The sequence below is a fragment of the Syngnathus typhle genome, linkage group LG9, assembly GCF_033458585.1.
Source record: "Syngnathus typhle isolate RoL2023-S1 ecotype Sweden linkage group LG9, RoL_Styp_1.0, whole genome shotgun sequence".
Classification (NCBI taxonomy): domain Eukaryota; kingdom Metazoa; phylum Chordata; class Actinopteri; order Syngnathiformes; family Syngnathidae; genus Syngnathus; species Syngnathus typhle.
This window is the reverse complement of record NC_083746.1, coordinates 2040544-2067151: the sequence shown is the minus strand read 5'-3', so window position 1 is coordinate 2067151 and position 26608 is coordinate 2040544. Positions and strand designations below refer to the sequence as shown.

General features: G+C 45.8%; 2 protein-coding genes across 4 annotated transcripts in view; one reads left to right on the top strand and one right to left on the bottom strand.

Moving 5' to 3' along the window:
* The window catches only part of arhgap20 (Rho GTPase activating protein 20), an 18328-nt gene extending 2077 nt beyond the window's left edge, over window positions 1-16251 (bottom strand). The window contains exons 1-14 of one of the 2 annotated variants that reach the window (XM_061287836.1): window positions 15992-16251; window positions 8672-8757; window positions 6931-7107; window positions 5485-5634; window positions 5092-5133; window positions 4894-4978; window positions 4725-4802; window positions 4442-4508; window positions 4061-4246; window positions 3151-3344; window positions 2824-2988; window positions 2601-2710; window positions 2332-2521; window positions 72-186 (exon numbers count right to left, since the gene is read on the bottom strand). In XM_061287836.1, the coding sequence (XP_061143820.1) occupies window positions 72-186; window positions 2332-2521; window positions 2601-2710; window positions 2824-2988; window positions 3151-3344; window positions 4061-4246; window positions 4442-4508; window positions 4725-4802; window positions 4894-4978; window positions 5092-5133; window positions 5485-5634; window positions 6931-7107; window positions 8672-8757; window positions 15992-16081 (1735 nt within the window). In that variant the 5' untranslated portion in view covers window positions 16082-16251. Of the gene's footprint in view, window positions 1-71; window positions 187-2331; window positions 2522-2600; window positions 2711-2823; window positions 2989-3150; window positions 3345-4060; window positions 4247-4441; window positions 4509-4724; window positions 4803-4893; window positions 4979-5091; window positions 5134-5484; window positions 5635-6930; window positions 7108-8671; window positions 8758-10567; window positions 10704-15991 lie in introns of those variants that run through there. The other variant, XM_061287835.1, reaches the window with a different exon arrangement.
* The window catches only part of rnf17 (ring finger protein 17), a 25302-nt gene continuing 9469 nt past the window's right edge, over window positions 10776-26608 (top strand). For both annotated transcript variants that reach the window (XM_061287826.1, XM_061287825.1), the window contains exon 1: window positions 10776-10915. The gene's annotated coding sequence lies outside the window, so the exon portion shown is untranslated. The remainder of the gene's footprint in view (window positions 10916-26608) is intronic.

The window sequence follows — 26608 nt, the reverse complement described above, 5'->3', positions numbered from 1 at the left end:
AACCAGCCACGTGTGATGTGTAAATGAATGTTCCATATTTGCGTCGTAGCATAACACAATTGATCTCTCACCGGAGCTGTGCTCGCTGCCGCCGCCCTTTGGGCTGAATGCGGAAAACAGGGAAGTGACATCATCGCCCAGCATGGCGGCGCAATTCTCGATGAGGAAGCGCACCAGTTCGCACACCTAAGGCGAGAGAACTAATGTTAAAATTGACACATTTTAAAAAAATGTTGTTCCTTCCAAAACAAATTTGATGGGTTTTGAGACCGAGCGATAAAGTGCTGAGTCGGCATGTCCATTTTGTGTTACGGGCAGAGGAAGTGGTGGATCTTCTGTTATGCCGAGATTCAGCGCTATGCCGTTAGCAAATACGCTACATTTGTCTTGGATTTTTCATGTTGCCTATTTCTTTGACCCAGGTCAAATATATGCAGCAATTTTGCCGTTAGGAGTGCGCAAAAGAGTGTTTTCTTCCTCCACACACACCTCGTAGTCATCAGACAACACTAGTGGAGTGTTTGCTCACGAGGCATGTTTATTGGAGGAGTTCCTGACCTAAATAACTTTTTTTTTTTTTTGCCCCGCCAATATCGGCGCAGCTGTCCAAACGTTTCCTCGCATATTTTCATTCTGACAATTTCCACCTTTTCAACACCCACGCCAGCGCTCATTCCAAGGCGACCGCGTAAACACAACCCCCCCCCCCCCCTCATCATTTTGGCTGAGAATCTGGGCAGGAATTGCATATTTTCTTCACTTTGACCAGTTGACATGTTTTTAATTTCACCAAATCCTTTTCAGACGTAAATGGGATGATAGTTGCAGTAGTTAGTGCATCTGGAAAGTATTCGCAGTGCTTCACTCTTTCTGTTATTATAGCCTCCATCCAAAACGGAATAAATTCATTCAAAAACCAACAAAAATGGGGCAGCGCTTTTTCAGACTCGTGAAACAGGACTGAACAAAGAAAACAAGTTTCGCGTGTGTTTACACAAGCAAGTCAGCCTCGCTGACGCCATGGAAACGCGAGTGACTTTTTTTGTTTGTTTGGCTCCAGATGTTGCGGCTTAGTGCGTCTGGATGCTGTTTGCGGCCAGCCTGCTCTCTGATGTCACCATTTTGTCCGGTTTTTACAAAGAAGAAAAAAAAAAAAGACAAAAGCCGGTCGCCTGGTTTCAGATTAGAAGGAGCGAGATCCAGGAATCCACATTCTGTGGTTTTGGATGACGTCCACTGTGTTCTTTGCAAATGTGGCTCCAATATGCTGCCACTGCCGAGCGGAGTGGATATTATCATCATGACATACTCTTAATCCTCCTCTTTCCTTCTGCTTATTTTTGTTGAAAAGATGAAGCCAAAATATCCTTGTATGCGATCACAACCAATTCTTTTTAGTCCTTTGCAACAGCTACAAATCTGCAGCAATCGACGAACGCCAACCCTGACACTTGAGTCCCGTCATGTGACCTATGACCTCATTTACCTGTCAGAATGTGCCCCTTGTACTTTGGATGAATTATTTTAACAGGACGTTTTGACAAGATCAAGCGTCACAAGCATCTTTGCAGTTTGCAGTTGATAATAGCGCGGTCACGTGACTCCCGTCCAGTTTGGCGACGAGCCAGGACTCTGTGGAGGTGCGCCTCAGTAAGACTTGGCTACAGTCTCGGACCCCGTGAGGGAAAATGTCGAAAGCAGAGTATTTGTGGCTGCTGAGGTTATTTTTGCTGACATATCACTATTTATTTATTTTTTTTCCATCTCTTGGAGGGCCGTCCACACACACACACACGCATACACTGGAAAAGCAAACTAGTGTAATTCCATAATAATAACATACTGTAGTAAGAGACTTGTTGACATTGCATTCTATCTTTAGTGCCTTAGCATTCCCTCGATACGTCAAATGTTAGATCTCTGTACGTCCAAGTAGTTTAAGAAGCCATGTTGAGGTGTTTTGTCTTGTAGCATCCTGAAATGTTAATCAGATTAGCCTTGTGGTTTATCTTGTCAGGGGAACAAAGATTAAACCAAAGTTAAATGTTAGCGTAGCTTTTAGCATACAACACCTAATATCTGATAAGCAATCTGCTGGATGGAAGAACAGACGTCTGTATCACAGCCAACGTCAGTTTTGCATTTACCGTAATTTTCTGACTATAAATCGCACCAGAGTATAAATCGCACCAGCCATAAAATGCCCAAAAAAGTGAAAAAAAATATATATGTATATAAGTCGCCCCCCACCCAAACTATGAAAAAAAACGCGACTTATAGTCCGAAAATTACGGTAGCTTTCTTGATTGCTACCTTGGAAGTTTCTCTTACCCTCTTGGCGCCTTCCCCCTCCATCTCGGGGGTTCCAGGCATGGAGGCCCAAAGCATACTGGGAGCAATGCAGACGGATAAGTTGAAAGCATTCATCTGGTTGTCGTGAGCCAAGCCTTGGATGCGGTGCAGCACGCCAACCACGTGGCGCAGCAGCAGAAAATTCTCAGCGGGCAGCAGGCGCAGTAATCTACAAAACAGCCGATCAACGTCATTTCTATGGATCAAAGAAAAAAAAACGGACTAGCTCGTGGCTAACTTATCGCTACCTGTAGACTTTGTCGGTCACGTCGTCGCTTCCCTCGCTCTCCATAGCCGCCGTCCACTGGTCGTAAAGGTCACAACAAAGCAGGCTGCCGGGGATGCTGCGAAGGAAGTCCTGCGATATAAAAACACATTTAATGGTTTTGATAGTTATTTCAATTTCTCAGGGTGGTAGTTGGTGAGGCTCAATGGGAACTATATAAGCGTCACCTCAGGAAAGCTGTTTACCTTGAGGACGCCGGCCACGACAAACACGGACTGGCCTGTAATCTCGCCATTGTCCGTCCCGGCGTCCAGTTGTTCACGCAGCTCCCGGCACGCCTTGGCTGCCGCCGAACGCCGAAACACGCCACGGGTATATGGACCCTCTACGTACAGGAACACCAGCATGTCCTGAACCAAGACATTTTATTTCTATTGTTAGCACGGAGTCAGCTGAGTGTGAGGTTAGCGCTTTGAGCTAATAACAGCATTTTTATTTGAGGCGCAAAGCATGCTAGCTGTTTGTAATGCTAGTTGATAGCATTTCCGTTTAGTTGCCAGGACCGCGCTCACCATTACTGGTTTGGGCAGGCCACTGTCCGCCGAGCAGACGGAGGCAAGCGGCCGCCCGAAGAGGTGACCCGGGACGGGTCCGGGCGAGGTAGGACTGTGAGGGGGCGCGGCGTCCAGCTGGTTGCTGGAGCCCCTCCAGAAGGGCCAGTTGATCAGAGAGCGTTTACGCTTGAACGACTTTGGCGGGGCAGCGTCTGCGGAAGAAGTTGATGTCAGGACGACCTTAATTTACAACTCTAATCCTAGCTTGAAACCGGAACCCCGATCCGGGCTTGAATTTAAAACCTTACTGTAAAACTCAAATTAGATTTCAATTCTAAATATTAAAATGCTCAACTGTTTTTCACGTGATTACATCATCAATTGTTATTCTCTCACTGATACTGGCAGGACTTTTTTTTTTTGTTTCCCTGCCGTCAGCGTCCATCTTGTTTGTCTTTCTCCCGTTTCCTGCCCTATCGCTTACCCGCCGTCGGCTGTTGCTTTTTCCCGCCTGCTCGCTGACCTTCAAGAGTGTTATCTTTGCTCACGTTTCCATTTTCCCTTTTCCCACATTCTTTCTTACTCGCTTTTTTTCGGCGGGTTAGAGTGAAAACATTTTGGCGGTGAGGCAACACTGCGCACACATCACTTTCTCTCTCGGGTGTCCCCCCCCGCAGAGGAGGTTGCGATATCGCCGCGGTCAACCTCCAAGTTCACCAGTTTGCTTTTCTCCGATATTTTGCAAAGACTTTGAGTTGTTGTTTCTTTGAAACTATCGTTTTACGGACTAAAACGGCAGGGAGCGAGGTAACGACGTAGTGTTTGCGTGTAGGTATTGAGGTAACGCTGTTGAGATGATGAAGTCACGGCGTGAATCAAACTTGGATCAAAGCAACGCCATTGATGCTGCAGTGTTTTTCTCGCTGACCTGCGAAGGCGTCCGTGCCGGGCGTGACTTTGCTGGGTCTGAGTATAAAGTGACACTGGGTTTCCGGAGGCAGACATCGGTCCAGGAGCTGAACCTCGGGACAATCGCAGGGACCGCTCACATCTCCGCTAGCGCTCCCGCCGTCTCGAACGTGACTCATCTTGATGCTGAATGGGAACTCGTGGCCTGGACGGGGGAATGATTTGCAAAAAAAAATGAATGCCGCGCCCCTAACAACTGGGTGTTTTGGAAATCCACATCAAAGCTTTAAAGGAACAAATGGAAAAAAACAAACAAAGGCAGACTGTGCTTCCAGATGGGCGAGTTGGAGCGTGGACCTTTAAAGTGAAAATAAGGCATTTAGTACGCAGTGGTCCTCACCTATCAGCGGGTACGGAGGCTCGTCCTTACTGGAGCTCACCCACAAGCGGTGATCCTTCATGTGACCCTACAAAACAAAATACAGGCTTAGGCTTTCGAGGCAGTGCTGAGATTTAAAATTCAGACACATGTTTTGGTTTATAGGATTGAAGGTTGGGCATCAAGACAGGGTTAGGGTTTCGATCAGGAACTCAAGCCAAGCTTAGGGTTTCAAACAAAGGTTAAGGTTTCAAGTCATGGTCTGGGGGTTTGGATTTCAAGTTTCGAACAAAGCAGGACTCACAGCTATCCCGAACTGCGCGAGTGCCATGCTGATGACCTCGTTGGTGTTGTCCGTGTTGTTGACCGCCAGCGTCTTGGCCTAAACAAACGCACACATGGTTGCTTTTTCACATCCCCACCCCAAGTACTCATCATAATTATTTGAATCATCAGCAGAAGACCGATCTTACATAAGCGCAGTTTCCCATATCCTTGGCAAATATCTTGAGGGGGACCGTCTTGGGGTCGTCCTTCTCTTTTCCCTCGGTGATACGACTGACAAAGAAAGTCAAAGAATTAGAAGAAAAAAAAAAAAAGATTCCATCCTCCGATCGCCAAAATTGGACTCATTTCATACATGAGAAGTAAATAGAAAAATCTTTTTCTACCTTTTGATGAGCGCCAGCCATTTCTCCTTCTGCTCCTCGGAGCTGCGGACGAGAGACGGAAAAAAATGACTCGCATTCCATCGAGACGAATAATGACGACGAGAGAGAGCGTCTGCCCAAAAGACGCCGTCGTGTTACGCTGCGCTGAAGCGACGAGCCGATTCCCGCTGAGGCGGAATGTGAGAATGTTACGTCACGGCCGGCTGCCATGAGGCCACAGAGTGTAAATGGTGTAAACACACACGTGTGTGCGCCTGATGTTAGCCTGTCGCGCTGCGGTTTAGCTGAGGATTGTTGGGAATGGCGCGCCGCCCTTCAGGGCCTGTTCCATCAATTTTGAGGTTTCTATCTTCAAGCTATGGAACGGAAACAAAAGAGCCATTTGGCGCGTACCTGAAGGTGGCCACGCTGTTGCAGGTGGGCCATCCCAGAACAAAGCTTCTCTCCGGGCTGGTGCTGCCCTCGCACACCTCGTCCACGCAGCCCGCCGTCCACATCTCGCACGAGCGCACTCTCGCCTTCACCTTGAAGTGAGACGGAGACCTGCGGGAGGAAGTCAGAACGTCTTATCTTGTATCCATCCATGATCCAAAGTGCTTTTCTTCCTCTGTGGTGCACCAGCCAATCACATCGGCGAACTGAGGACAATTTAGAGCGCCCGTATCGGGAGCTGGAATCAAACCCAGGCAGCGTGCTAACCAATGCTCCACCGTGCCGTCATTATCCTTTGTCTTTCCAAAAATATTTACCGTATTTTCCGCACTATAAGGCGCACCGGGTTGTAAGGCGCACCTTCAATGAACGGCCCATTTTAAAACTTTGTTCATATATAAGGCGGACCGGATTATAAGGCGCATAGAATAAATAACTCAACGTTGCTCATGCATTAATCCAATCACAATATAGTAACACTCAAAATAGTGAAAACAATATATCAATAACTCAACGTTGCTCAAACACACAAAATAAACACGTAAAGCTTACTTTAATAAACTAGTCCTCATCCACGAATCCATATTGGTCCATATATAAGGCGCACCGGATTATAAGGCGCACTGTCGGCTTTTGAGAAAATTGGAGGTTTTTAGGTGCGCCTTATAGTGCGGAAAATACGGTACATCCAAACATTTAAATGGAGAAATCAGTGGGAGCAGATGCACGTGTGAAGCCTTAAAAGAGAGCAACGCTAATGAATGATTGCGCGCTATTTGTGAACATTTTTGCTGCTGCCGTGATTACAGAGGACGCTCCGACTGCGGCCCGTGCACGTCGATGCACGGCGGCCATTTTGTCAAACAATCCTCCGAGTTGGCCCGCGTACACTCCAGCCACTGTGTAATAAAGACAATTATAGCCATGGGGTCAGCTCCGGATGGAACCGACCACAAAGGTCCTGCTGTGTCCTCACGCTGTGTGCGTGTGTGTGTGTGTGTAGGCACGCATGTGTGTGTGTTAAATATGGACGTGCTCTTTAAGTTTCTATTTCGGTGCACTGTTCTGGGTGGGGAGCCCTCGCGCTGAGCTTTGATCGCCGCCGGGCTTCATATGGATTTAATTGGCCGAAAAATAATTACACGTTTAGCAGAGGGAGGCCTAGCGAAGAGTTGACGAGGTTAGAGGAGTTCAAGAGGGAGAGAAGGGGGGAAAGACGACGTCACGGCCAAAAAGAGGGGGAAAGAAAGTAAGTGGGTTAAAAGGGTGGGAGGTGAACGGGGAACTCGAGGAGGTAAAGAGGGAGTAGCGAGGTAGGGAGGGTCAGCGGGAGACTCAAGTGAGGGAAGAAAACTGGTGTGGAAAGAAAGTAGGATGGAGGCAAGCGATGAAGTCATGTGGACTGACTTGGTCTTGGTGACGACGAGCGTGTCAGTGAAAAGGAAGAGATGTCTGTCTTGGGTCTGCAGGCCCGCCTTCATCTGGACTTGAACGTGGCCCAGGAAGGCTTGGCCCGGACTCTCGCTCAGGAAGCTCTGGACCAGACCGCAGGACTCTGGACTCACCGGAGTCAGGCAGCTCTCCCTGAAAGCAAACAACCACCATCACGCGTCTCGTCTTCGCGCCGCCGGTTGGTTGTCGTGACAACCGAGTCAGGAAGTGCTCGGAGAGCTCCGTCCTTTCCTGTTTGGACAAATAATGTCAGCTTATCTGCATCTCCTCCGTGTTTACAAACGCACGCCGGAGCCTCGCACGAACGTGTGCCCGGACACACCTCAAGCCGCATTAGCATCATGACATTTGGGGGTCTACTGAAAATTTGCCTGTGCGCTCAACCTGCTCTCATCAGTTCTGCTCTGTGCGTTGCGGTTACTATTTTAGCCTTCAATGAATCACATATTTGTGAAACATTTCACTTGTGATGTTTTTGTGTGAGCCAAGCATGGTGGCAAAATGTGACTTAATACATTTTTCTTTCTAATTGCTTCACAGCACTTGATTGATCGGCGACCACAGAAAGTTGCCAACTCACACTTTCTCCCGTCTTCCCACCCGCTTGACTCACATCCGTGTCTCGGGTGAAACTTCCCCTTTTTTCTTCTGCTACAGGCATTAAAAAACGCGCCCAAATAATCCTGCATGATGGCCTTACCAAAACGTAGATGAAATGCACGTGTGTGTGTGATATTGAGTTTGTGTGATGTCAGCCACCAACTTAAAATCCAGGGGTCTGTGTATTTGGGGGGCTCCTGATGGGAAAGCCAGGCCGACAGGAAGTGACCTCACTGTATGATTGAATTTCACTTTTAACGATGTCAGAATGTCGTGTTGCCTTTTGGAAAACACGTCGCTAGGTTACAACTCATACACACACAGATGTGCACACTCCGGTACTTTCCTACGAGTGGTGAAAGACCAATGAGGCAGCATGAGCTTATGTGATTGGATGAAAGCACGAGGCTCGCTTGCATAACAACAAACCCAAAAGGCTCGTTAAGTGATCATATAACTTGAGGTGTGAGCGATCAGGTTGTTTTACAAACACACACAGACTCAGAAATATGCCTTCACATTATAGACAGAAATTAAGCATACACACACACACACACACCGATCCTCCTCTTTCTTTCTTTCTTTCTCCCTCTCAAAGCTGGCAGAGTACGAAACAGGGCTGGTGCAGGCATGGCTAATTAAAGTTCCCCCCGGTGCGTTTGGCTCCGCTTATCAGGAGGAAGTTGAGGGGATTTGGACACGTGTGCCACAAAGAGTCTTGTATCACGTAAACATGTCAATCACCCCCCCCCCCCTACGGAGCCACGGATGGGTCACATGACCCCCGCCTTCTCCCGGGGCGTTCGACTTTGGTTGTCAACCCTCTCACGGAACGTTTTGTCCTGGGAGTCAATATAAATATAAGAAAACGGTTGCACCATAACACACGTCAAGTGTTAGCGCAGGATGCTAGCTGTCTCGGCAGCGTAACAACTATGACGTCGTAGTGCGACAACACAGCTAAAGCGGCATGCATGTGTGTGTGTGAACTTTTGTGCATGCTGGTCATTAATTTTTGTGAGTATTTGTGCACATTTGTGCACATACATTAGGCGTGTCCTCCAATGCATTTGTATGTGTGTTAGTGTTTGCATACCTTGATGTGCTTCTGGACCTGGTCAGGGCTTTGCTGATGACCAATGAGGGAGCAGATTGTCTTCTCTGAGCCAAAGTCTTCATCTTCTGCACAAACAGAAACGCACAAATTGAAGACACAAACACGTGCGATCAGTTTGGTCCTCACAGGAAATACCACCAGGATGCCAACTTTTATCCATCCGTGTGTGTGTGTGTGCGTGCGTGTGTGGGTGGTAGAAGAGAGACTTTTGAGGGGAAGTGTGGCGGCTGGAAGGAAAAGAGAAGTGGCCACAACGGAGGAGAAGAAAAAAAGAGGAATTGAGCTCAGGATGGAAAGTAGCACGCAAAAGTCGTCTGTGGACAAAAAGTATTGAAACCCAATTTTTGTTGATAGACTTGATTGGATTGAACCACTTCAGTCTTCACTTCAATCAGCGTGTGCAAAGTTTACAACATTCCTTCATGCACAATTGATGTTCACGGAAGTGTAGGATAGGAACGGATAAACGTGGAGACGGTCAGGGCTTCTCAGTGAGCTGCAGGAATAATCTGAGTTATTCCCAGAGGATTATGAAAATACGCCTGTGAGTAATGTTTCATTTTGTTGTTGCGTATTCCAATAACACCCTTCGCTTAAAGTCTGGCGCCGTTGTCCATGTTCAGAGAAAGATGGCAAAAGACATTTTGTCTTGAACGTGGTGCTTGCTGAAGACAACGGTAACATTTGTCAAGTGGCTGACGAGCGGCATGCTGCACACTTCTGACATAACAAGAGGAACAAGTCCAAAGTTGGCACATCGCCTCGTCGCATTGCGTCACCACGGGACATGGTTTGAATACTTTGGCTGCCTCCTGTCACCAAAATATGAGACTGACTTTAGAACAGCCGCAATGATCATGAACATTAAAAAATTAGTACCTTCTTAGTTCATGTCAGTCAAAACACAGCATTTATTTTTGTGTAGCTCTTGTCAGCTACCACTTATGCTAGCATGCAGCCCATCCGTCATCGAGACAAAAATGCAGATAAATGTCGGCATGTGGAAACTCGACATTCGCGAGGTCTTCGGTGACCCCGAGCACAAACTATTAACGACTGCAAAAAGCTCGTCAGGGCGGGCGCGACTATTCTGGACACCCCCTGAAGAAGTGCAACATGAATCAGGTTTTTTTTTCATTATTTACAGTAAAATATAATTATTTTTTATACATAATTTAACAGTACAAATGCGTTGGAATTCTAACTAAAAAATCAATTAGGGCCTCGTTTTTCGACTCAAGATTAAAACTGCAGTTCTAACAAGGGCCGCACGGAGCGCTGTTTAGCAGAATTTGTTGACATCGCTATATTGTGCGTGCGTTTGTCGATGTGACTAAGCCAAAAGTAATCAACATGGGCAATTTTTTAAGCATGATTAATGCATCAGTCATTTAAGCAATCTATTGTGCTTTTATTTATGTGTGTCTCTGATAAAGCATCACGATGACCGTGCTGAATAATCACATTTATAAATAACATATTTTTTTGCACTATAATGTTACATGTTTGTCCCCAAAAAAATCAGAACTAACAAATTGGCCCAGGAAAATAATATAGAATTGCGAAATTTTACAATTAAAACAACATTTCAGCATAAAAAGGTGACAATAGGATAGGATAAAGGGGACATGTGTGACTCCGCAATGTTTTGTCTTGCACACACACTCTATAGTTTTCCCATATAATTTACATTTGTTGGTTGGTTAGTTTCTGTTTTCCATTTAAACACAAAAGTTCCAGATTCCACACAAAAGCGCAATCAGCAAAGGATGCAATTGTCAAAAGAGAAAAGGTTTTTGCCACAAACATGCTTTTAAAAATTCTAAACGGTCAAAACCATTATACAGTTGGTGAATCCAAGATTTGTCTAGCTACCTTTTTATTATCCGGGAGCGGCGCCTTTTTCCCGGCCACAGAGTCGGAGTCGCTCCGACCCGTGGCGGTGCCCTGTTGCTGCTGCTGCTGTTGCTGCTGCTGCTGCGGTGACATGCTTTCCATCAAAAAACAGATCCACCGGGCCGGTCGCCCCGTGCGAACAGTATTCCCATGACACGGCGGTCCGATTAATTTGTTTTATCCGGCAGACAGCTGGACGCAAGTCCGTGGATGATCCATGACGGTGGGTGTTCGCCAGGAGACAAGCCCGGAGGGAAGCTGCTTACTCCAAGCGGACGCAATTTGGTCTGAGCGCCTCTCGACTCGAGGACTCCAATGACAATCAAGGTAGATGGTGTTAAATTAGATACTTCCGTTTTGTTAACAAAATAAAATGTATTAACGCCGCACATTGTAACTGTCGGGGCCGTTTTATATGGTATGCTTTATTTTGATAGGCCAGTAGTTGCGAACAAAGAAGTGACCGGAAATAGAAATGCAAGCTTGACTATCAGGTCTTAATATAAAGACGTTTAAAGAACAAATTACAAGTATGAAATTAATTACATTTAAAAGTAATTTATTTCACTAAAATATCATTCTCCCGACTGTTCACTTTAGTCACTCAACATATAATTACATTCAAATAAATAAAAAATGAATCATTTTTCCTTAATGATAGATTCATATCAATGTATTACTGTGTTGTATACATATATTTAAAGAATATTGGATTCAATGTGATGTATTAATTCGAAGCTATTGGTATTCGTTGTTTCTTGTTTATTTTGAGGTCATTAAAACACTGTAGTTGAACTAGCACTTTTAATCATTTAACACGAAAAGGCAAAAGAAGTTGAGTCGAGGACAAGGCACTGAAGTTGATATGTATTCAAGTTGACGATATTCCGCCTTTAGTGTTCTGGCACCCTTTGCTAACAAGCCACAGTGCTAACTGTAATACTCCAAGCAGTTCTCAGCATGTTAAATGACGGTCCAGCTAAAGTTAGAACGGCTGCAGAGGCTTTTCGAGGCGAGCCGTCTGTTTCCTGATGTTATTCTGGACAGCAGCAGTCTGGTCCGTCTGGAAGATCCAGAGCGGAGCGCCAGACTGGGCCCAGGGTGTGTCGGCGTTGTGGTTGGAAACGCCGCGTGCGTTGCCTGCCTGCCTGCCTGCGCAGTTTGAACTGTTTCTGCTGGCCAGAAGATGACAACAATAATAACTTTCCAGACTTTTCCTTTCTTTTCCGTATCCTGTCCGTAAGGTGATGTCAGACACACATTTTACAACCTGCTTTAAGAAAAAACATTATGCTAAATTCTTGGTGCTATTCGCAGAAGTAGTATCGGTAGGACACCATTACTAGAGGAAGTTGTAGTATCAAAAATGTACCCCCCCCCAAGAACCAGGCAAGCACGGCCAAAACATCTTCCCAAGAAAACCATTACTGCTACTTAGGAAGCCTCCCACAAGTGCCTGAACAAAATAGATGTTTTGGTTTCAGACCCTGCTGGAGAATCAGACAGACATGCCATGATAGGGAGGAGACACAAGACAGAAAAGCAGACGTCTGAGCCTGGCCACTGTCCTCTTACACACACACACACAAACACACACACACACACACACACCCTGTGACCTAACTAATCAGATTAGTGCGGTGTGCCTGCAGAGAGTTGACATGCTGCTGACGTGCTGCCATGTGCTACTACTACTACTACTACTCCGACTGTTGTTGTTGTGATGTCACGCTATGGTTGAGAAAAGAATGGACAAATAATTTTAACCTTCTCAGGTTTGAATTTGTATCTCTGTGCACGTTGCATCAATTTGACCCAACTTTCTCACAAACGTGAGTACTGGTCGAACTCGGGCGCTTGCGTAATTAGCCGTCACGCGACGTGTGAGCTGCGGCGTCCGCAAAGCGAGCCCAACGGCAGTTTTACGTCAATTTTAAGTCCACGGCAGAGGGCGATATAAAGCTAAAATGCTAGCCACTTAAAATTGATTTATTGTTATTTCACAAATGTAATATTAATCTCAACACTGTGTTTAGACTGGCGGCGGGTCCATTAAGAACCCAAATTGAAAGCTCGACGGGGCTCTCAAGCTCTCAGCTGGAGGATCCAGACGTGGAGCCACCAAAGCTAATCAACGCGAGATAAGTTTGTTAGTCTACTTCCGTGTGCGTGTCAGTCAGCCGTCACGTTCTCAGCATCGGTCCCGTATCGTATCCGAGAGGTCAGGAGCCAAGAGGTCTAAAGCCCGCATTCCACCTTGGGAGGGGGTGCCGGGACCACCAGGTGAAACCTGCACGGCGACCTAAGGTTAAGACGTCTCGACTTGTTCCCACCAAATTCATGTCAGATAATAAACAAAAAGTTCAGAGGTCGCATCGAGGAAGCTTCGCATGCTGATCTTGGGATTTGGGTCGGAGGCAGGGGGGCGAGGAGGGGCTCCCTAATATTTTGAAGCAAAGACAACATGGCTTCTTCATTTCACTAGGACCCATGTTGGACTGAGCCGACAGATCTTGGGGGGGACGAACGTTTGGGCTCAAGGCCTACGTTTGAGTTACAAATAAATACGTTAAGTCATTCTTTCTTTTTTACTTTATCGACAATAAGTCCATTAACCTGTAATGTAGAAAGAATGGATGTTTATTTCAAATTGTGTAGTTTTGATGAGTGAAATGGAAAAAATATATATTTAATTTGACCTAATGATGATGTCATCACAAACCTCAGTAAGTGTCTTTATGACGTTGCGCACTTGAACAAACTCACATGTGTTGCTATTTTGAAAAGTGTTTGCAAAGTGTGACAGAGCACCCCCACCCGCCGCAGGGGGTCAAGTGCGCTGTCATGACATGAAATGAAAACATATGGCGCGTCGGAGCAAAGCCAAGTAAGGAGAACAACAGCGTTGGCATCGTGTCATTGCACGTGCACTCCCACACATCTGGATGTGTGTGTGTGTGTGCGTTCATCACAACAAAGTAATAAACGTGAATCCCAGTGGCCACAAACATCAGGTCAGAGAACCGACACAATAGCCGTGCCTAATATTCTGTCCAACTCCACAAATGGATCCAATGCGGCAAATATTTGGCTGTGATGTGACAGCATAAATTGATTTTAGCCAGCACATCATTTTGTTTTATTTTCTGCGATTTGTCTCGATAAACACGCGTAAACGTCATTTAGCTGCCAATGCAAGCAGTCCAACCAGGGCCCGTTCCAACAGTTCCACAAGCTCGGAGAATACCAAACCTGCGGGGATGTGATTGTTGGCCGGAGACAGTCCAGAAATGGCATCAATCTGCCAAATAGTAATGTTAGCATAAAAAATGCCTATTTGCCGCTTTCATGGCTTCGTTCGGTCTGAGCAGCAGGGGGAGATACTTCTCTCACCAGCTCTCTAACAAGTGCCAAGGGCCATCTCCTCAAAAGCTCCATCACTATCTTACTTGCTTCACTTCCACCTGAAGCCCCTCCCACTCCCCTAGTCCACTTCTGCAGGGTCAGTCGGACTTAATCCCCCGGCCTCTTACAGCTGACCTAATACCTCCCGCCGCCACCCTGAAGTCTCAGACTTCACAACCTGCCGAGTCACCACAACCCGTCTGAAGGTCTGACGGGGCTCTCTCGCTTAAAGTCGGTCAAGTCGAAGCCTCGAGTCGGAACCCACCTAGCACCGGGTAATATAGGTCAGATAAACCCTTTTTATTTGTTCGAGGAAAAAGCGGTCCGCTGACTACCGGGACAGGTCATAGTCGAGTTGAGGTCTGGAGTCAATTAAGTCCAAGTGAAGTCACACATCTTCCTGAAACACGGGAAATAGCACGGTGGCGTCATCAGCTGGGACTTCAGTCGACGGGAATGCTTTCAAAAACAGCTTTTTGAAAACTGCGACTTGAATCTTGGGCTTCGGAATCCAGCTCGCTCCCATAATGATTGCGACTTCATCAACTGATGGAGGGAGATCAAAATAAAGGTTAGAATTTGAGGAAGAAAATCAACCTCATCATATAAAAAGTGGTTAAATCAGTCATGCGAGAACAAATGCATGCCTGAATACATTGCAACTTTCCTATACACACACACACACACACACACACACACATGGCTGTGCATACATGCCTCAGTGTACACACGCTACATGATTAGTATTGTCTGGCATGTTATGACTTAGGAGCGGTAATGATACACTAGAACCAGTCCAGCAAACTTAATGAAAGCTCCCCAGCTTCATATAATCACGACACGTGCACGCATCATGCACGTATGTGCGTGCTTCCATAATCGAAGCTTATGACCTCACTGACCTCCCTGATGCTTTTTCCCCTCAACACGTGCAACATGCACCACCACCACTCGGCAAGATGTGGAAACGTGCTGCGTCGGAGGTTTAAAAGTGAACATTATGAGAGTCAAACTAAGATGGGGGCGTTATTAGCCATTAGCACAACCTATAGCAAGGTCACAAGAGGAGAAATGGATGCTAGCCAAATTGTCTGTCAAAACATAAAAGGCGAGATTACTCGCAGCGGGTGCGGTGGAAGTCGCTTCACACATTCCCTTGAGTCTGGCGGTGACCTCACGTGGTGCCACCTGACTGTTTCCCAGCCCAAAAGTCGGCCGCAGGCAAGAAGTAGGTCACAACACGAAGAAGGAAAAAACTATCGGTGTAAAGCCTTGATGAGATTCATCCTCCATGGAGGTAATCCCTGCTCTGGAATCATTCCATCATAAATATCCTTCAGTGTGACGGATGAAAAAAAAGACATTTTCATAGCTACGCTTCAAACGGGATTACAGAGCAGTTTCCAATTTGGATGAAGATCATCAATCCGCTTTCCTCAGATTTATTTACACCAGCATGTTTATGTTTAGCAAACGCATGAAATGCGCCAGTAAGGCTTCAACATATCCCGAAACGATCCCTACTTTGGGCGATACTTTGGAGATTCTTGCCTTCTGAAATAAAGCTTTGTGTGCAGATGTTTGGCTGGCTATCAACATCACTCCTGCTGCTGACTTGTTGTGCTCGATTGAGAGATTTGGGGAGAAGAAGACATCACAAGAAGTTCTGCTTGCCCCAAATCTAGTTTTTTTTTTAAATTCAGGGTTAGGGTTGGTTTTAGGTTAGGGTTTATTTTTGCCATGTCCAGCATGGGTACGCCCACAAATGTTTTCCCAAGAAGTCCAAAAAGCTCCCCATTTCTTCCAGTTCCACTTCCATCAACAAACGGACAGTGCGAACTGGCGCCATTTTGTAAGCGTTTTGTTTCATCACGAGTAGAAACACTTGTGTTCCTGCAACTCTGTGAGATTCCCACCTCCATCACTTCCCACACGCGACCTGTCATCATCACGCCCGTGGTCAGCCGTCACTTGGACTCGCGCGTGAGAGCCACTCACCCTGACGCTGTGAAACTCCACGCAGCTTCCAGCGCGGCCCCTCGCCATCTCTTCTTGCTTGTCCATGTCAGGAAAGTTCTCCTGAAACATTTCCCCTGCTTGAAAAGTCACCCGGGATCGGTCTCCCGCCTTTTCCTCTCAGGTGTGGCGGAACCCGAAGTTGTGTAGATCCATTGGGGGAAGAAGGCGGAATCTTCACCAGGGTGTGAAATGTTTCCCTTCGCTGCCTGGCTGGCCGATTTGTCGGGGCGTTTGGTCCCGTCCGGTCAGTTCCCCCTACCTTGCAACCTCCTCCCCCGGGCTCAGCCCACACCCAGACCATCCTATTGGCTAGTCAGGTGGAGAGGGGGTGAATGCGGGTGGGCTCCAAGGGGGGGTTACAGAGAGGGCATAAACAAGGGGGGAGGGGGGGTGGATTGATATTCTTTAGATGTGTAGGCCAGAATAGTGTTGGGAAATATTTAGCTTATGTCACATGAAAACCGGGGTGTGGAGAGTTGTTATAGCCACCGTACAGGATCCAAAATAAAATGTATGCGGCATAGTAGCAAATGGAACGGTCGGCAGTCGCTGCTGTACGCCGCAGCTCACACTTAAACGCTCACACCGGACTAAACCAGCTCTCGGATGAAAGCAGTTCATATCTTGACATTTTCTTGTCAGTAAACGTCCACTTTTGCCCCTCGTGCGCCAATTCCACGGCTCTTCCACGCCAAACTTAAACGATCGTCGGTTCTCCGACAGGAATGATAACAAACTCTTAAGCGGCGACTTTGTGTTTGGATTTCAGAAGTCAAGTACGCTTACAAGGACGTTAACTCGCTTCGTAAGATACATTACAAACACGTTTGACCCAGAAATGTGGGCTGATGACGCAAAAGCCTTCCGACTGAGGGAAGCGCTGATCGTCTGATTCATTTAGCTGCACTACAAGCTATCTTAATGACGTCACTAGCAAATTTGATGCTGGAATGCTAGAAAAATGGACGGAGCACGGCAGCAAAGTTTGAAGACGTACAGAATACACCACCAAACTTAGCTCATGACTTTTACTTGAAAATTCTGCCCAGTTTTAATTAGGTCCATGAAATTTGGTCAATGTGTCCATCATGATTAGACTGATCAAATGCGAGGCCGATTAGGAGGTGGGTGGCTGCGGGCTAGCGGGGGGTGCCAAAAAGGACAAAAGGCCACGTAAACATCATGACCAAGCATTACAAGTCTGGGAATGAGGCCGGCGAGCTGAGAGGATTACGACTGCTCGCTGACACGCTCCAGACTTTGATCTGTCAGTCACGGCAACATGCTAACATTCGCAAAAAGTAACGTAACTAAACCAAAACGAAGCACTCGTCGTACGTGGACACTAATGAAGTCGAATTTGGTTCAGTACAGTACTTCTCTGGATCTCGACGTAACTTGAGTGATTTGGAATCATCACCGAGGTCGAGGTGGATTCGCCCGGTGTGGTCGGCCTCACGCAGGTCCGGCCGAGTGGCCGGCCAACCCCTGATCCCCGTGCCGGATTCGACTAATTGGATCATCCCGCGGCGGAGCCTTCAAAAGGCCAAAAATCAGACAGTCACCAGAGCGAGACACAAAACGGCTAATTAGCGTCAGCGAACATCACAGGACTCCCAGCAAGTCCAAAATATCTTCTTCATAACGCCATCAGTTCAAAAGCATTTTGTGAGCTCCTTCAACGCCCATGAAATGTTTTTGTGTCCAATATTACACGAAAACTAATTCATTTTGTAAATTTGCGGGACCACTGGCTAGCCTGATTAGCTTGAAACATAATAGTGTTGAATTTTGGCTAATGAGCTAACAACAAGATCGCTTTGGACAGTACATATTTCACATTATCTTAGCATGTTGGTTAGCGACATAGCTGCGTAACTATAGCCAAAGGCTACGTCTTCGTACATTTGAGGCACGGCATGACTGTCTTTGTATAATTTTTGTTTCCGTGCGTCTTAGTGTTAGCCCTGTTGGTACCTGCAGATACAAGGCCCTGATTTTAACACTCATTTGGGGGGGGGATGACTAAACTTTTAAAAATATAGCTAAGGTTACTGCCCCCCCCCACACACACACATTAATATTTTTGACATCATAGATCACACTCCCCTGTGCTGAAAGTATATTTCTGCGAAAGGCGATACTTCCCAAAGATCTTATCGAATTCTTCACTGACGGCTGTAGAACTCCGCTCTCTCAAAACGTGTCGAGGTTAGCGCGTTCAGGCGACCAAAAAGTTCACGCGCATGGAAAATGAAGACAAATGATTATTTGGCAGCATTTATTAGCGATACGTTCCTGGCAACGGTGCTCATTTTTCACTCTGATTACTCCAAGGTCAAAGTCATTGTTGTACTAGATGTGTCAAAAGTACACCTCACGTCAATTCTATTGCACTTAGAGTGGACTGTATCGTATTAGAATAGACATGAATTGTAAATTGAGTCACAATTGGAGTGAATCTTTTTTTTTTTCATTTTGTTATTGTAATAAATCGTGTCATGACTGGAGTGAGCCTGCTGCTGCCGCTGCTCCATTATTGACATTATCTCCGTCATTATTTACATAATTATTTGCATTTGCGTCATATTCACGGGATGAGCTATGAAAAAAGAAATCGCTGCGTAACAGCTGCTAAACACACAAGGCTTTCCCGTGGATACGGCTTGGCCCGGAATACGCCGATGTGCTTTATTGACGTCCAAATATGGTCCTGAAGACATCATCCCGCCCAGAGCCGCTGTCGTCCGTCACGCCGCTGACGGCTGGACAAACACTTTAAATCACGGGATCAACGTGTCCGCTCATTCAACTCGTTGAGCGGAATAAGCATTCTGCAGGTTGATGGAAGTCCCGTGCTTTCAAAGGGGGACATTTCGGATGATGTCTCAAAGTCGCCATGCGGGAACGCAAATCGGAATCTGTTATCCATCGAAGTCGTATCGCTGAGGCTCACATCTTTTCATTTCTCACTTGAAGAAAACGAGCGTTAGGCTGCAACCCCTGTAGAAAATCATTGGGGTGTCGGGCCAGATCATTTTCGCAGGAATGCGAGACACACAAGCCCTTTCTTTAGTAGGACTAATGTAAGATATTATTTTGGCTAGCAGTAGAGTTTGATAACAGCTGTTTTCTCATCTTGTGAAATGGTTTTGTTACAACACTGCATGATGGCTTCCAGGGGTTCTTCGAGGAAGACCTCCTCTGAGTCATTTTGGACAATTTCGACCGAATTAAAAACCCGGTATGCAACGACACCAAATTGTGAAACATCTGTTTTTTCGGAATTGCGCGTGAAGAGAACGTGGCGGTAAAATTTGACGACTTGCCGGAATCGTCAAACAAAGCCGTCAACCATGATCATTTTTCTTTAAGCCTGTGAAGCCAGTTTCACGGAACAACCTGAAACTTGGTAGCCACATCTAAGATGAGTAGACCCACCAAATATTCCACAGATGCCTGAAGAGACACAAGGAGCTCATCTTTATTGTTTCAAGCAGACATTTTGGCTTCAATTTTGAAGCATAGTTATAAATTCTTTTGAAAATGCAGTCCCTGAATTCGGTCACATTTAGCAGCGTGAAATTTGGCAGCCACGACAATCAGGAGTAGACCTACCAAAAAAAACTCTCCAAAGTTGTCCATTTCTCAACTCAACACTTTTGGGCCATTATTAAATGTCCTTAGAATTTTGTCCTTCCCCCGAAGCTACAGGAAGTTTGCCGTTCTCCTTTGAAGCGGCAATTTGGTGTCGTTTCGGCGTCTTTGTAACGAGAAGGATGACGTGATGTAGAGAAGATGGTGAGAAGTCAGGCGGCGGGGGTCAAACGCCCCCCCTTGGGGCCGGCTTTGCTCGTTGAGCCCAGGCCTTCAGATTTCATTAAGCGCTTCTGTCTGTTTGTTTGTGTGTGTGTGCACGCGCTTTTTACTGCTGCCAATCAGTGGGCTGCCCATGCCCAGCCAACTATGGCGGGGTCCTCCGGGGGACACGGGGTTTACGTAACGCTTGGACGAAGAAAAGAGGAGGAAGAAGAAGAAAGCGGGCAGAGGGATGAGTGTGGCTATCTTGGGCCTGTTCTTTTTTTTTCAATGCAGCCAAACATAATCGTGAGAGGAAAACACTTGAATTCATGTGTGTGTGTCAGAGCAACCAAACAAGGACATGCATGAAGGAAACTTTGTGTTGTACTTTTTTTTTTGTTACAAAAGTTCTAATTTAGGACAGAAAATAGAATCAAGCACATTGCCAGAAAGAAGCTCGCACGAAGGCGTTGGTGTTCCGATACTTTTGTTTGTCCTTTAAGGTTCCGCCTCTTCAGCCAATCACAGGCTCTCTGACCGCATGATGACGGTTTTCCTCTGCGGTGATGCTGATTAGTGGCTGGGGAGATTCATGAAACTATTTATATCGCTTTTCATATAGACACACATACGATGCGGTCAAGAAAAGCGAGGCCGGCAAAGGGCTGGAAAGTTGACGGCGTGCCGTGAATGTTTCTGTCAAGCAAAAAATAATCACGTTTGTTACGCAATCACCGGCTCACCTTTACGTCAGGCTCGAACAGCAAAGAATGTCCTCGATAGAAGTAACAGTTATTTTTTTCAAATGCAAAAGATACATTTTAGTCTTCAAATCTAACATTTTCTTCCCCATTGATTTTTTTAGTACAATTTTGGAAACATCCAAGACATTTTTTTGAGTTTTTTGTTAAACTAACGCAACTAAGCAAAACCTCCATGGTGTGTTATTGACTCTTTATGTCTGTAGGCGTTTGAATTTGAACCCGCTCAATCACGTATTGCGGTTCGCACAAACCTGACAACGAATATAAAAAAAAATAAAAAATGACGACAGTGCGGCTTTTGGAGGCGTTTGTTGTCTATTAGAGTTCAAAAGTGCTTCCAGCCTGATAAATCCAACCGGGTGGGAACTGTGCGGTCCCGAGCTGGAACGTGGGACAGAGGATTGAGGTTTTGGATTCGGCCCCGCGTGCTTCCTTGAAGCCTTTTTTTTCCCCCCTTGAATGAAACCTCTGGCATTTTCCAGACGTCACAATGCTTTTTGACGCCACCGAGAACCGTCTGCTTTGCGTTTAGCGCAACGTGACAAAGAAATGTTGGCCGCATTGTTTTGTAGCGCTGTTGGAAGTACCAATTTTAAAAATAAAAACGGCACGTTTGGCCCGGGAATGATGGCCGTCTCGTAAAATGCTGCTCACCTCGCACGTCCCGCGTCATCTCAAGCCGAGTGCAAAGTGTCTGCTCGCAGCTTAAGCCAAAGTATGCACCTTGACAACTACTTGTGGTATTTCCTCTACTGCTGCTATCTAAGCAGGAAAACTTGCACTTTGTGACAGCTACACATATCAATAACTAAAATCATATCTTTCTGAGTCAGTAGAAAAGCGGACAGTAAATAGTCTCTTAATTGCATCAAACTCGTCTCAAAGTAGTCCACAAATACACATAAGTCAACTGATATACCGTAATTTTCGGACTATAAGTCGCTCCTGAGTATAAGTCGCCCCCCCCACCCAAACTATGAAAAAAATGGCGATTTATAGTCCGAAAATTACGGTACTCCCTAAAAGGCACAAAATACTTGCATATTGTCTAAATACTCCAAATATTCCCCAAAGTCGGTGAGGATGAAGGACGGCACGCAGCTGAGGCACATCCCAGCGGCGTGAGCTCATCCACGAGCAGGCCGCACTCACCCGGCCGGGTGGGGCTTGTTTTGATGAGCGATAGGATCTTACGCTAAGCTGAGACCGGGGGAGGAAAGAGAGACCCTGAAGGTTGAGCACCTGTCTCTTAATGCGCTCAAAATACTCCCCAAACGTGTATTTTCCCAAATACTCCTCAACAGTCAAAGTAACTTGGTTGACCCCAAATATTTGCACGTTTTCCGTGTTCATAAAAGACCCCGCAAGTCATTTTCCACAGCGATTGCTGCGGTTCCGACACAAACTGATGCTCCAAAAGTTCCTAGTCGGGCTTGAAAGCTCCCGCCAGCTTAGCAGAAAGCGAGGCATGTCGTAAAGTTGTAAATGCAGCCTTGTGGAAGCTTTGGGGCCTTTGGCTCTCTGCCAAAAATCTGCGCCGGTGGTTTTGGGGTTGACCTCGGATGGAGACGGAACGGCGGCGGAACAGGGGTCTGCGTTTCCAAAAAAAGAGCGACGCAAGCGCTACAAATAGCATAGCCCATCGTTTTATGTGCGTATATCCAAGGAACTCAAGTTGAACATATTTGCCTCTGCAGTTAATTTATCACGGCGAAAAGACGGCTCTGCTCGCCGACTTTATAGCGGTCCAGGAAACTTTGGGGTGGGGTTTTAGGGTTTTGAAAACATTACAACGCAGATGGATTTACTAAACGGAGAGCTTCGTCTTTCAGCTCAGCTTAGCGCTGCGCTCGTCTGTCTGTAAATCTCACACTTGTATGTTGAAAAAAATATTGCACGGCACGGACTGTATCCACATGTGCAACTCATTCGTCTCCACTTATCTACGTGACAGCAGGTGGAAAACATCGCGGGAAAACAATCTGTTACTGTCAGGAGAAGCCGATGACATCAGCGAGCGCACGTGCGCCGCCTTTGTCTCAGCTGCAACGCTTTGTTAGCGGGCCTCCGGCCAGAAGGGTTATGAGCTCCACGAAGGAACATTGCGACACTCGCTTTGATTTGTTTAAGGAGTGAAAGCAAAGCAGCCCAATGTGAATCACCGTGTAAATACGCGGCTAATTCTTCAGATATGCTGGCGTGATGTAGGTCAGCCAGTAATGTAAACACTCGGCGGTTTCCAGCGACCCCCTCACGTGCCAGCAATCGGCTCGTTTTCCAAGCCCAAAATAACAATAAAACCTCTGATTGTAATTCACTCGCGCATACTTTTTTTTTTAAATCAAACACAGACCAAAGTCTATGCGAATTCCTCTTCCACCCACCATTGTTTGAATTTGTCATGTGCGGGTGAGCGATTGTTGTACGATGGAAGAATTTGACGCACAAAAGGCGGTTGACTTTGGCTCGGAGCCTTTGTTGATAACAAACAGTGTTGAAAAGCACAACGTACCCGAGCCATGTGAAAAGAATCAGGGACAAAGACACGTAGGTATTCTGCTGAAGATTGCGTTGGTGGAATATTCATGAAGCAGAACATCCGGCGGCGGCCATTTTGTATTCTGTCGACTGAAAATGCCTCAAGGCTCTAAAGACCCTCAAGCCTCACTTGTTGTCTGGCTCATGGTCGATTCGGTCAATTCAGTAAAATCAACAATATTTAGGTAACATTTGGGGTGTATTTGTGAATATTTTAAGTTTCGGGAGTGTTACTCAACATTTACCGTACGTGTGTTTGAGGAAACACCGAGCTAGCAATAGCGAATGCCGCCAGAGCTTTTTGACATGTTCTCAAATGATTTAAAAGGTCACGTTCCCTCTCAGTTTGTTGATACTGCATCCGAGAACAAGTTCTCTGCGTCATACCTGCGGGTTTGACCTGACAGCGATTACGTAAACTCTGTTGCGGGTGTTGTTGATATTTTCATGGTTGACATCCAGTTAGCGCCATCGGTTGCTTATGTGCGCACTTGACAGCTTCCTGATGTGCTTTTAAGAATAGCCTCAGTGACCTTAAAGTGGCACGTGGAGCCCATATAGATCCCAGCTAATGGCTCCATCTTAGGACCATTGAATGGGAGATGCATCAACCCCCCCGGGCCCCCCATGCCATCCAGCTTTTAGCATTTGTGCATGGCATAATGGAATCCTGTACTTTATATTGATGGGTGAAAAAAGGAGCAGCACGACTGTGTCAGATGACCTGGATTTAATCGCAACACGTTAAGACCATTGTTAGATTTGCCACAATTTGGCGATCCCTGCTGTGATCGACCGTCCCACCTGCTGAAGAAAATCTCCGGCCTCCCTCGCCTCTGATTGGAGTGGAGAAATGAAGTCCAACCTGGAGATTTCCCGCGGTCAGAGGTTGTTGTTTACGTTTTATTGTGGTCACGTTTAGCGGCGGTTGACCTTTAACTGGGAATCCCGCTGTCGCTCGGGATCAATTCATTCTTTCGACCTGTGGAGGGGGATGTGTGCGGGCTGGAGAGACAAAGGCACGGAAGGGAGTCGGGGCTGTTTTTTAATAAGACCTTTGGGGTGCACGCAAACACATCGAGATGAGAAGCCAGGAAATAGCAACAATGCGGCCATGCCGGGACTAAAGGCTAACGAAAAGCCGCCGCCTAATTAAGGGAGTCCTTAATGAGCGATTAAAGTGCTCCAATACAGGGAATTATGGTTGGGAGAAAAAGGATGGAAATGACCAGAGGATGGGCAGTGACCCACATTTGGAAGATGAGGGGGGGGGGCAAGCCCAACTGACACCCCCTCAGAGCCCCTCTGGGGGTGGCCTGCTCATTGGTTCATTACACATAGTAAACACATGTACCCACCCTCCATCATGGTACACACACACACATTTAAAAAAAAAAAAAAAAAAACTCACTACCCCCCCTTGCAATATGATCGTCATGCTCCGCTGAAGATAAATGCATCTGCTGGAATGCAGGAAGAGAGATTTACTACGGCTGATACGAACTATATGCACTTCATCTCGTGAATCATTCATTTTTCATCCATCATGGCTCTCGTACTACCTCTGAAAGCAGAAAAGTGCAAAGTTGACCAATTTGACCGCCCCCATTTCTGTGTTGGTATTAAGACATACAACGGATAGCAAAGGTTTACACACCCTTAATTCAAATGCTCGATTTTTGTGGTTTTAAAATGAGACCAAGATCAATATTTCTGATCTGACTATCAAATGACTTCCATCTGTGATAGAGAGAAACAGACGCTTCCTTCCCTATAATTCAATTCCATTTCCTATGGACACTCTTTCCCCTCTGTGTCAACATTACCTTCAGCGAGATTTGCTGCCTTCACGCACAATTTGAAATCCACTCTGCAATGATGTTTCCAACACTTGACACCTACGGGGCCTGTCACACCTTTCACTTTCCATCAACATTCATGGACCAGGTTTGAAGGTGGGGGTGGCGTGCAATTGTGTCATCCCCCCCACCGGGAGGACGTTTGGCCAGACGCTTTTATTTACCTTTAATGTGGGTCTCCCCCACCCTGCTCTTTGGTAGATGTCGCAGCGGATGAAAGGTTGCACTCGGATGCTGTCCTCAGGCGGAGGCGAGGATGGCAGCTGCGCTCACATGGACAAAAAAAAAAAAAATGAAAGTGAGCAACGAAGGAAATATGTGGAGAACAAAGACCATGAGGACTTAACAGAACCTTACAGTTGTGTAGGCATTGCTGATGGGCCAGAAGTGGTCATGTCAAACTCAACATTTAGTGTACAACATACTGTGCATTAGTGAAAATTGACAGTCGAGAATCCAGAATACACTTTACCTTTTGAGAAACAATCATTTATTAATTAAAAATACAATAAATGAGTAAAAAAAAATCAGGTGGTGTTTTTTTTAATTAATTCTTAGTTATTTTGATTTTGAAATAAAGCCAAATATAAATACATTTTCCAGTATTTTTTCAGATTTTTATTCTATTAACATTCTTCAAATATTAGGAAACTCCCCAACAACCTTTGCAAATGGATCTTTGTTGATCAAGTCTAGGGATTTAAAAAGTGAGATAAATTTGACTACGAAGCCGTAAATGGTGGTTTGGGAAGCCGTCTTTATTGTACCCACAATTTCCCGAATAGTATAGATTAATCACTTGTTCTTTATATTGATTAATTCTAGAGGGCTTCATTTTATGCCTCAAAACATTTATGTGGTGTTTAGCGCCTCTTAGTGGTCAAAAATGAAAGTGTTCATAATCGGATTTTATCTGGCGTCAGTTTGTTTCTCGTAAGGCAATTGGATAAGATTTCAAATAATTGTTTTCATTCTTAAATTCTTTTAATTAATGAATGAAATAATTATTACAATATATGAGTAATTCATAGATTGCTTTGAATTGTTAACAATTGTATTACGTTACGTGGGCCATGAATTCCCGTTTTTGTCCAAAACTATGCTTTTGGCAAAGTTTGTATATTGTAAGGAATTTTCCAAATAAAATAATTTACAACGAGATTTTTTACATGCAGGTACAGCACGCATGTTACGTCAGTCGTGTCAATTGAGTCACGTGATCTCGTGCGACTTGCACCGTAAACTGAACTCTCGGGAGAAAAAACGCGGGCTTCTTGTCGCCATTAACGAAACGAATAGAGAAAAAGAAAGAACGAAAGAAAGAAAGAGAATACAATGGAGCAACCCAGCTCCATCATTTGCCAATTCTGTGGGGATGCCTATACTTTGCCAGGTATAAAAAATGATTTGTATTCTTACAATAAAGTTTGTACAAGTAGCGGTGTTAGAGTACGAACAACTAGCAACGCTAGCTACGATTAAGCTAACGTGGCAATGTCGAAATATGCTCAAAATTATGCTGTAGGTAGCTCAAAGAGTCATGGGTTAGCTGTTGAAGTTCGTTTTGTTAGTTACTGAAAGCGGGTTAATTTGTTTTGGGGCCGGCTAACGACAAAAAAAAAGTTTGTATTACA